Genomic DNA, 12,190 nt, shown 5'->3' with positions numbered 1-12,190 from the left:
AGGACTATTTTACCAGCTTAATACTTACCTACATCTTTCAAAATTCCACAATCCCAAAATTTACTTCTAGGGAGTTTCAAGACTTCAAGAATTCTGCTAATTCCTTTCATCCATCTATCTCCCTAGAGAGGGATGGTCAGTGAGGAGGTGATGTGAAGGCAGCAAGAGAGAAGCCCTAGTAAATCCTAAATCCTAAAGATCACAAGAAAACCTTGCCAGCAATTCACTTGAGAGAGACTGAGTGGTGAAGAGCAGCAATGTTCATGTCATTACAACCTTTAGAAACTTACCTACTGTTTAGACACATTCATTTTTACAGTTCAGCTGAGAAAAAAATTATCCCTTAACTACTTCCTTTCATCAACAAGAAACAATAATGGAAACTTTCTTTTACAAGATAAAAAACCCAGTAAATCTGATAAAACAATAATTACATTTGTGCCTCATTTAAAGACCTTTGCTCGTTTAAAGTCACATACAAGCACATTTGTTTATATTATGCTGCACTGACACCACCATAATTTTTTCAGCTGTAAGAATATTAGGTTTTCAAACATCAGAACTAACCAAGGTTAAGATTCAGAATGCTTCCTGGCGTGGAAGTTCTTTCTTGCTTAGCAGAAATTGGCGTTGATGCTTGAGGAGAGAAAGGTTTGGGGCTGCCTGACAAGCTCCCTGATTGACCTGTTCTTGTTGGTGCTGGAGAAGCTGAAAAAGTAGAAAATTAATAAAGACAGATTTAAAACCAGAACAACTACTCATGAAAATTATATATTTTTTTATTTATTTCCACTCTGCATTCACTTTAATAGTTACAACTATTTCTTCTATTTAAATTGAACGGGTTTAGTCACTTTTCAAAATTATTCATTCCTTCTCAAGGTGATAGAAAGAACAGTTCTTTTTCTTTCTTATCTGTGATACTGAAAGTTAAATGCATCTCTTTTTAAAAAATTTCTTCATAAACAGCCATAGTCATAGCATAGTCCATGATAGCCATAGACTATCTTTTAATGATAGTCATAACACAGCCTATCATTAAAAAGTACATGGAATAAAACTAGTCCATTTCCATTTCTGTACCTCCTTTTTATTTTTTACCTGTATTTTTCTCAATGAAGTCCATGGATTCCTCACTGGCACTAAAATGACTGGAAGTTGCTTTTTTCTCTGCATCCTGTTCAACATCAGAGCCAGTGTGAACTGAGGAGTTTGTACTCATGGGTGACCGTGGCATATCTGTCAGTGAAATCCTGCGACCTGTGCTACTGCCCAGCATGGACTTGCTCATCAGGATCTTGGGTGATGCTGTCATATCAAAATTTAGTTTGATTTTCTCTTGTTTGTCTGTCTTTGCAGTTCCAGCAGCTGGGTTTGCAGGGTCTAACAACATTTGGTATTGATTGTTGGGAGTATATGGTGTCCGGAAAGGTGCATAATTAAATACTCCAAATTTTCTACGAATGTTATCAACATAAACCTCCATTTCTTGCATTGCACTATTGAAGATGCTTTTAGTCTTTTTCACAGAAAAAGGAATTTCTTTAGACATGAGGTAGCAATTATTTATTGGAACCCAGGCCCTATATATAAAATAGAAAAATAAAAGATAATATAACTACATTTCATACTGTGAATTGACATTGCCAGCTTTTATGCAAATACTAATTTATTTTTGCCTATTCATAAAGATATGAGTAGCTAGATAATTTTAAAGAACCATAATTACATTATTTTAATATTTCAGTGCTTAGTTTTGTAGGTAAGCAAGTTGCATGCCTTGGACTATCAGTGGCTTATTTTACTTTACCCAGTAGCAATAAAACATAACTTAACACTGGCCAAATGAAAAAATATTCCTAATTGGAACAGTCTATGTAACTGCAAGTCAACCATTGCTAAACAGTCTGTCATAGAACAAAAATGTAAAAAGCAGGTAAGGAATTAATACTTCACAAGTGCCTTCTTAGAAACATTTCACACCGCAAGCCAGGTTGGCCAAATTCCTCAGTGCCAGGAAAAGTTCCATCAGCAAGTACTGGAGAGATTTTATTTATCATTAAATGAAGCAGACCCTGAAATTGCCTCCCAAGACCCTAAACCAGCAGGAACTTTGACTTAATTATTCCATGGTCTGGTATAGTTGGCTTTTTTACACATTATTATAGATTTATATTTCTAATTCATGACAAATCAACTTGTATTCATCATGGCTGTGTCCATCTAAGCAGAGGATTCACAAGTACAGAGAACTCCCTTCAGAGCAAAACTGGCATTTTCAACACAGGCTATATTTCTGTATTTTTAAACCTACAGGTGTATACATATATATTCCCATAATGTTTAGATAACATAAATGACTTCATTGGTTTCTTCAACCTTTAAGAACTATAGTTCTCCCCAGCACGGCACCAAACACAGGAATTAAGCTGCACACTCATCAGATTATGGATGTATCTTACAATCATGTAAGGAACTAAAACTGTGTTTGCTACAGTATTACAGTTTTTGTTAGAGTCAAGTTTCTAAAGACAGGATCCAAAAACTTGCAAGCACACAAAATTTCAACATAAATTTCTTAAGGACAGCCAAAGACATCCTTTTGTTCAACTCCCACCTGTCATGTTGGCCAAAGAAACGGGCATCGACTTGCCCATCTTTATCCCTCAGTGCTTTAGCAGGCCAGAATGGAAAGCCTTTGAGTTTAGCCCAGACCAAAGGGTGGGGATTGCTCTAGAGGAAGAAGCAAAATACACAGTAAGAAAATGTTAAGCAGTACTAGCTTCAAATCTGCTAATAAACATGATTTTTTTTAAATTGTATGGATTACTTAGATTCAAGGCATTTGCCATATACAAAATTCCATTTTAATATAAACAAAATAAATCCTAAGAGGACAAAATGATAAAATTATATCAAAAACACTTGCTAAACTTTACACATCCTTAACTAAACCACTAGTAATTGCACTTCTTTACTAATTTATTTTTTATTTGTCCCCTCCAAATATATAGCACAACATAAGTTAGGCTAGAGCCAATCTTTGAAATGCTGTAATTTTTACTAAGGCTTGTGTCTTGGCAGATCATAAGACACTAAAAAGTCCTTGACTTAGGGTAAGCACTACTTAGCAACAACCAAAACATCAGTGTGTCATCAACATTATTTTCATACTAAATAAAAATACAGCACTGTTCCAGCTGCTAAGAAGAAAAGGAACTCTTATTCCAGCTGAAACCAGGACAGTCCAAGAAAGAACTTGATGGATTACATACTTCTACTTGAGACTCTTAAGGTGTCTTCCCAAATTTTATTCAATATTAAACATGAAACAGACAACCTATCAATAGATCATGAAAGAAAAAGCAAATCTCAGCTGATGCACATCTGCAGAAAAAGATGTTCACATTTCAGATATCCTCCAAGCACTGAGGGTACCACACATAAGCACTGCTGGTACAAGGCAGTTACCATATGTTTGAGGACAAAGAACTTGTGAACTGGTTGCTGACAGCCCTTACAATTATTTCTGACTGGATCAATCCTTTTGTGAAAACCTGCAATCTTACAGCTAAGTAATTTGAGACAGTCTGACTCCACAAGGATGATATGCCAGCACAAGCTGCTTGGTAAACAAACTACAGCAGCTTTCCTTGACTCAGTAACCACCACAGGTTAAAAAAAGAGGAGATAACAGTCAACTGAGAACTGCTAGTTTAATGTAGTAGCTAGACCACCACAATTCTCAACTTACACAAGGCTCACAAAACCAATTCTCGCGTTTTTGGCAAGCAGCTAAATAACATTCCGGACATACTTCAATTTCATTCATCTGGAAAGAAAAAGCAAAGTTATTGGAGAGATTAAACAGTATCCAAAGGATGGTCATTTGCATTTATTCAGAGGAAAATCATATTGTTACAGTAAGAGAACATCTATGCATCAGAAGATGTTGGTCTCTTTTTCCAGCTCCAAATATTTATTAACAGGATAGATGCCTTTGAGCAGAATCTATAAATCCACTTTCTCTTCTTCCCTCCCCACAAGGCTTAATTATAAATAGTGAATATCCTTGTGGAAGACATATAAGCAATTCTTTTGCCCAAATGCCATTCTTTAGGCTATAGATATGCATACCTCAATGTAAGGAAACCTACAAAAATTATAAATCTGGAATACATATCTTGGAAAATATGTATTAAGTCAGTCACTCACAAATACATGAATGGAACACTAAACACACAGAACAATTAATTTAATTGGGGCACTCATACCTCATGCTCACAGATCTTGATGATGACTTTTGCTGTTTGTGTCAATTTGTGATTTCCTGAGGAAATAATAAAATGCTTTAAACCAAGAAAATTGTTATAGCAGAACTATGATAAAATCAACAGTTTTCAGATATAAAAGTAATCTGTAAAAATAAAAGAGAACATCTAAAAAAACTATGTAAAAACATATGCATTAACTAAATGCTTGCAAAAGCAGAACATCAGCACTTTTTTCTCAATGTAACATTTAATAATCTTTAAATGCTCCTTTTTTAGCCTGTTGCAGTCTTCCCACCACTGACACACTCTTTCAATGAGGGGTTTGCTGTATGATCTTCTCAATTATGTCTCAATTAAGCGCTGTATGATGCAAAACATTAAAGTAATTCAGGGGTTGGAACTAGATGAGGCAGATTGGATCAGATCATTTAAGACCTAAACCATTGCATGATTCTACCTCATTTGAAATGTTTTCTCTAAGGTGGAATGAGTAAGTGACAGGACAGGTTGTATCTGGCCCTATAGTTTTATTTATTCCACTTACTAAAAAAAATTGTTGTTTTTAGGCACTATGGTTATTAACAGGAAGGCACTTTCAGTGTAGAAGTCCACAAATTGCTCCATGACTTTAACTATGTCAAAGTTTCATATCTGAGGATGTAAGTACACATTAATACCTACCCCCATTGTAAATAATGCAGTTGTGCAAAATCCATTTGGCATCAGCCAAAAATGCTTCAGTGCAACCGTACATTTTCTTTTTAACATTCTGGAAACAAGAAATTAAAAATGTATCAGGAAACAGAAATCAGTAAAAAGTGACAGCTTGTTCCTGAGTGCTGTGTTCTATCAGTCATAAAATAAATAAAACTGACCCCTGGAGGTGTTCAAGGCCAGGCTGGACAGGGCTCTGAGCAACCTGGTCCTGTGGAAAGTGTCCTTGTCCACAGCATGGGGCTGGAAGGAGATGAGCTTTAAAGGTTCTTCCAACCCAAACCAGTCTGTGATTCCATATTTGTTTACTGCACAATTATGATTCTAAATGCTTAAGAATCTCTCAAATTCAAGGTGCCTTTTGACTGCCCTGAAAATGTATTAACTGTCTAAATTAAATGTAAATAGTGAATTATTTAGATCAACATCTCAAACATTTCCAAAAAAAACATGTTTCCGAACAGTGTTAGGAACACAATGTTTCTGCAGAAAAGTCTTTGGTTTCTTCTACTGATGTATTATCCCTCCACAGCAAGACCCAGAAAAAATACTGGTCACAGTACATTAGACAATATGTTTGATGTTAGAGTCTACTAGTGGGTAAAGCAATTTGATTAAATAAAATTAGTCCCGTGGTTTTTTTACCATAAAGGCATCAGCCTCCTTTGTAAGGACACAGAGAATGAAAAGTTGTCTCTTCACCAGGTCCTGACAGAACAAAGCTCTGCAATGCTTCACTCTTCATTAAGCAATGGAGAATTTCTTCATTATATGTACTTTCAAATTACTATTGAACTGAGAATGAAAGTTCCATTATCCACCTCTTGACAGTTTCTTTTTTCTTCTACACCTCAGGTGCAGTGGAGATTACAGTATTTGTTGAATGATCAGTAAAATGAGTCAGGAATGACCCCTGGATATACATCAAATGGTCCCTAATTAATGAACCAGTGATCCATAATGATCAAATAAACCATAATACAACATAATGATCAAATGAAAACCCTGCTTTAAGAAGTCCCTCCTGGAGATCATTCATGGAATCAGATGAATTTAATAGAAGAAAGTCAGCAGTGTAAGCTTGTCTTACTCACACTATTTTTTCCAAAGCATTTGTTACTGGCTCAGACAAAACAGTGAACTTCAGTTAACATATGATTGGTTTTAAGCTGTAAATGAAATCATTTTCTTAATAACCAAGAAACCACCACATCCATCAAAATAATTTCAAACAACCTCTCTCCTCCTGCATCAAACATTTTAGAAATGTTACAGATGGCAATCAAACTCAAGGACCTTCCTCAGCTAGCTTCATACAAACCTTCTCTAATGTACAAAGGTCCATTGGATGAAAGATATATTCTGCATAATCTGGGTGTTGATCCAGTGAAACTGGCTTTTGAAATGGCTCTGTCTGTTAGGGGAAAAAATAACCACACTGGTTACTAATAATGAACAGTTTCATCAATGACACAACACTCATTTTCTGTGTTATCAGACAAAATTCTTCAAAGGTAATTATAAAATATTGTGAGGTAATAAATTAATAGCAGAACAACAGGAACTAAAGAGTTTCATTTAGCTGATTTTTCATATGCTGGACATGATGAATTGCAAAAATCACAAAAACTGAGGGATTTGTAAAAGGTACTGTTGTGATTCACAACACACAATGGCACATGTTTTAGACACACTGAAGGAATTTCCTCAGCATTTTAAAAGTATGTGATATAACCAACTTCTGTGGTAAGAACACTTGCTAATAACAGATAGAAGCTACATTTTCAACACATATAATTAATAATGCAACAGTGTCAGTGCCTAGGGCTGTCCATATAAATATATTGGGATGAGATCATGCCTCCACATTCCCCTTTTATGTCTGATATAGCATTGTCCACCTTCAGAGAGTAAGAAACCACCACCTTCCACTGGAAAACCACACTGTACTTTCATTACACCTACTGAAAATACATCCAGAGGTTACATCACAAAAGTACAGTTTAAATGCACTCCAGAACAGTCTGTACAACCTAAACTAATCTGTCTGTGCTAGACAGGTGGCACATAGAACAGAAGCTGCCACAAACAATCTGATAAACTAAACATTCATCATCCACTAAAGGAAGCAAACCCCACATTATGACAAACACATGATCCAAGTATTTAAAGAAGAAAACAACAAAAATGTCCTTACCCCTGGCTGTTTCATTTTCTGTAGTGCAAACTTCAGTAGATATGATAGCTGTTCAATGGTGAGCATTGTCATTGCTTTACTCTGTGTTTCTATGCATTCTGCAACTGTGATTTTCTAAAAGTTCAAATTAAAGAAACACTTGGTCAGCAAACATTTCTAGATAAATACTTCTCCACTGACACATTCTACCAATCAAATGAAATATAATAGCTGTTCTATGAGAAACAAAACATTTCTGATAATGTAATATAAGTACTTCAGATGCCTGTTTTACCTGGGTTTTGGCCTGTGTATGTTATCAAAAAAGAAGAAAAAAGGAAAAAGAGCAGAAAATTATCCAGCATCTTCAAGATCACTCAAAATGAATATGTGAATACATAAAATTCCCAAATACAATATGGGTTCAGAGCAATGTGAGCAAGTGAGAAGGTCACCTGGGCTCTAATAAAATAAGTGATCAGAGAAAAACATGCCATAAACCAATTTGCTTTCATTACAGATATTTGGATGCTAAGTATTCTCTCCCCAGAAATCACTGGAGAAAAATAATTAAATTCTTCCACAGTAACAAAATACCCATTTGTTTATGTAGACCCTATAGTGCATTTTTTTCTGCACTGTTGAAAAGCTGATCAGCCCACAAGAAGCACAAGTTAAACTAGTGAAACCTTCAGAATGATTTCAGAATTACTGGTGCCTGATGCAGGTTATCACTGTTTGAAATGGTGCTTCTCTAGAGCTGGAGACACAAAGGAAGTTGGAGACTCATGGTAAGAAGGCAAACACAAGGCAGGTAACACACAGAGAAAAAGTGGTGAAGCACAGCCATGGATGCCTCCTCTTCTGCACAAATTTTTGTGGTACCCTGACCAAGAGGCAACAGGAATAAACCAGAAACATTTCAGAACACAGAAAAAGCTGCTTAAATCTCAAAACCAAGCAAGAAATCCACTCCTTATATCAAACTAACCTCACATTCTGGGCAAAACCAATCCCCCTCTGGTTCGGCTGTCAGTTTCAGACACTTAGCATGATAAACCCGAGGACAGAGTTCACAGCAGAGGACTTGGCCTTCCCGATGACAAACCCAGCAATAGAAATCATTCCGTCCATCCTGTGGTACAACATCAACAGGGTCTGTGGTGAGTGGCTGCTTCATATAGTAAAACGGACCATGTCTTAGTTCTGACTGAAATGTAGGCAAGAAAAACAGGTTTGGTTTCAAAACAAATTTGCATTTTTTCAAATCATAATAGTCATCATATATAAGCAAACAGCACTTTACAGAGTTTGATTAACATTTATGCAAGCACAGTATCTTAGTCATTGCACAAAATCATTCATAAAGAAGTTTACTGCTTATTCAGATGCTGAATGACAATTTGCACTCAAGACCAGAAATAATTTTTTTGTGGCAAGTGAAGGCATTGAGTGCAAGACATGCAATCCAACAAGAGCCAGCAAACACTTTCAGCTTCAAGAAAGAAGTATTGCTATAGAAGCTATTAGGCCCTCTAAACTCAGAATTTCATGGGGCCGTGCAAGCTAAATACTGAGATATTTAGTGGTGGCTAAACCTGGGAAAACTGAAGAGGTTAGTCCTGAAACAAGAAGTTGAACACCATGCAAATCTGTGCTAGTTTGCAGCAATTTATAGCTTTGTACCATGAAGCAAGCCAATGCTGATTTTGATTAATAAGGCAAACTGTAGAGAAGGATGACAAAGGAGCAAATTCAAATCCTGAGCAGCCATCTCCACTACAGGAGAGAGTTCATTCACCACCTAAATGCATATCACAATTTGAGACTCACATCTGTACCAGTTTGCCTGCACTAGAAACCAGTACTAACTTTGTAATCTGCATGAACTGGTCTTTGCCTTGAGCCTGACAGCTCAAAGATGACACAGCTGATGCCAAAACACAAGAAGTGAAGAGCCTGGGATGGCTTAAATGGGTCCAGAGTGACCTAAAGCTTGTTATATCAGCTCTGAAGAACTGCCAGCATGGAAAACTATTTATTTTCTTTTTTTTTAATAAAAAGAAAAAAAAATTATTTATTAATGACAAGGGAACTCAATTTATTAATGACAAGGGAACTCAAATTCTCTGTTTGGTATTCATTATAGAGGTGGTTTGCTGAGGAGGGAAGCAGCCTTGAGATTTTAGACAGTTCATTTAATGCGATTTTTTTTGTTTAATGTAAAACCACTTGCTTGTGACTTCACTTGTAATTATCCAAACACTTGTCGTCTGAAGAACTATTTTGTTTTATTCTCAGGTCATTTTTCAAGTGTCCTACACCATTTACAAATCTGCAACTTCTGAGACTCTTGTGCTGACACACGCCCATGTAATTCACAGGACAGGGCAACAAAACGTGTTCTGTAACTCTGAGGCATCCTGAACAAAATCAGTCACATGGGACATAAATAATGTCCCCAGAAAGCACCAGCATGCCACTTTGAACCATGGTATTTCTAGATACCTAAATTTACAAAGGAGGTGTAATTATCTGCAGGAGTGAGGGATCTTCAAGGTAGAAGCCACAACCCACCTGAAGATGTTGTATCTCAAAAAAAAACCCAGATTATCTAACATTATACAATATTTTAGGCAGAGAAAGGATGTTATCCATAAACACTATGCCACCTAAAATTTCACGTGATTTTGCGCCAGTTTTGGTGGCTTTCAATTTCTATTCTACAGATGATAAAGCCCAGAGACACTTTGTTCCCACCACAGAAATGGGCAAAGTGTTACTTCTGTACTTTCTATATGCACACATTTAATGACACAACATGACAAGAGTTTCAGAAGGATGGTTCTGTGAGATCTTGTGGAATAAGTGGAACAGAATAAGGATTTCAGTCTATTTCAAACTAATTACTACAACAAGCATTTAAACAAAGAAACCAGAGTGAGGAAGGGAGAGTTGTAATTTCAAGTGCAGAAACATGTTTTGTTTGCAGCTCAGTGCACCACAGCTGTGAGACCATCTCAGTCTTGTACACATGGACAGGCAGCTGTGGGGCACTTCCTCCACTGCAGATAAAGGAAATTACCAGAGGAATTTAATATATATTCTGACTTTGAAGTGGATGTAAGTAGTATATCCACACTAACTTTGTAAGATTCAAAGATTCTGCTTTAAGACAAATATAAAACCTGTGAAACTTCCACAAAAATCATAACATCCAAACTGAAGAGAAGTCAATTTTTGCTGGCAAATGAGATGAATTTGGTTTCTGTTCAAGGATGCTTTTATCATTTGGACATCTATCATCTTATTTTGCCTAAGCCAAGTTTAAGAACCAAAACAAAAAAGGGTTTAGAACTCAATAGAGACCCAAAGAAAAAAACTAAAAGACTGAAAAGGAATGATTCAACTGCATCAAGGGACCTTTTCACTTGTCCTAGTCAGAGTAATATGTTTTAAGAGTTAAAATTTTAACAGTTATTAAAGTTCTAGCTCAACTAGGTGGTAGCTTGTTTTAAAGGCATTATTGAAGTTATTAAGACCTGTAGAATGACAAAGGAAACTGAAGAAAGCAAACATCAGTACTGCAGTGCTGTTTTGGAGAGAAAAAGATCACTATTTATATTCAGTTTAAATTAATATTGAAACTAGTAGTAAAACAAGCTGACAACTTTAATTACATTATAACTGTCCAATTAAATGTCGGAAGTTCCTGATTTTTCACCTTAGTTACATTCTACAATTTCTTAATTCTTTGTTTGATTTTCAGCACTTTAAATACTTGATGGCAACATTCTGAAGATCTGTGACTGTACCCACAACATGTAATACAAAGTTTTGTGCAACTGTAACTTTAGTAATGGTATCTTGAAATGTTCAAGCACTATAAAGCACTTTGTAATGTAGAATATTAAGTTAGAGGTTTCCAGGGAGGTTGTCATACCTCAAAACAGATTTATCAGTCAATCAGAACCACAGCTATCAGCTACATCATACTCAAACTCACCCTGAGAGCAAAATTAGAACCTGCATGCTCAGCTCACATCTGCTCAGCAGTAAAAGAATCTTTAAAAGCAGCTCCTGCTACCACAGAGAGCAGAGTTTGAACCTATTTAGACACGACAATCTTCAGGCATGCCCACTTCAAATCTGACATGCAAGACAACATTAAATGAAAAGCAGCTTGTAAAAGCTAAACAGAACTAAACAGATGATATTTTCTTGCTAACTTGAAATAAGCACAGCAAAATAAGCAAGTCTGATAGGTTTTCTTCATTAGATACACAACTTTATTCTATCCTGCACAGGTCTGAGATACCTGGAAAACAGAAAAGTATTTACCAAGGGGAATTTATCAAGTTCAACAACTGCAACTGTGTTTTCAAATATATTTTTAAATTCAGGAAGAAAAGGTGGAAATTAATACCCAAGGATTCAATTCCACTGTTTGCAAAATTATCTCTGCACTGTACAGTTATAAGCTCAGATGTCAGAGGGCAGTATCTGCCCAGAAAATGTCCAAGATGTAAAGGAATAAACCCAGGCTGCAGTGAAGCTCAGCAAATGCCAAACTGACCCCAGGGCACCTCCACATGATACAGTTACATCTCCTGATTATCCTGAAATAAAATACAATTTATACCGAGTTTTAAGGCCTAGTTTATTAACAGCTTTTGTTCCAGGACAACTGCAGTGAGTATGAATTTCATTTTCTTTCTTCACCAATGCTATTGTACCAGGATAATGTGGGTGCTCTTATGCCAGGAGAAAGTGCTTTGAACACTCAGAACTTAATCCTGTGTTTATATAACACTGGCAAAAACCCCGTGACACAAAAACGCACTTTGAAAAATACACAGAACATCAAGTGTGAAGTAATTTCAGTAAGGCTGAAGACTGCTTTCATGTAATCTACTCCAAGATGATACAGATGCTTTACAATATTTGCTATTCAATACAATTAATATAATTCTTTCATGTGCATCATACAATGAATCAGAAATTGTCCAAGTCTTGTGGAGTCAAG

At 36.1% G+C, this 12,190-nt stretch overlaps 1 protein-coding gene across 5 annotated transcripts in view; it reads right to left on the bottom strand.

The window, feature by feature from the left end:
• The window catches only part of ZMYND8 (zinc finger MYND-type containing 8), a 49,107-nt gene that overhangs the window by 15,488 nt on the left and 21,429 nt on the right, over positions 1–12,190 (bottom strand). For 4 of the 5 annotated variants that reach the window (XM_064729632.1, XM_064729634.1, XM_064729635.1 and 1 more), the window contains exons 4-12: positions 8,156–8,374; positions 7,186–7,299; positions 6,310–6,402; positions 4,956–5,043; positions 4,275–4,330; positions 3,755–3,832; positions 2,618–2,733; positions 1,102–1,583; positions 568–708 (exon numbers count right to left, since the gene is read on the bottom strand). In XM_064729632.1, the coding sequence (XP_064585702.1) occupies positions 568–708; positions 1,102–1,583; positions 2,618–2,733; positions 3,755–3,832; positions 4,275–4,330; positions 4,956–5,043; positions 6,310–6,402; positions 7,186–7,299; positions 8,156–8,374 (1,387 nt within the window). The remainder of the gene's footprint in view (positions 1–567; positions 709–1,101; positions 1,584–2,617; positions 2,734–3,754; positions 3,833–4,274; positions 4,331–4,955; positions 5,044–6,309; positions 6,403–7,185; positions 7,300–8,155; positions 8,375–12,190) is intronic. The other variant, XM_064729636.1, reaches the window with a different exon arrangement.

This window comes from Zonotrichia leucophrys, chromosome 20, assembly GCF_028769735.1.
Source record: "Zonotrichia leucophrys gambelii isolate GWCS_2022_RI chromosome 20, RI_Zleu_2.0, whole genome shotgun sequence".
NCBI lineage: Eukaryota > Metazoa > Chordata > Aves > Passeriformes > Passerellidae > Zonotrichia > Zonotrichia leucophrys.
The sequence above is the reverse complement of the archived record's forward strand: the minus strand, read 5'-3'. Positions and strand labels throughout refer to the sequence as shown.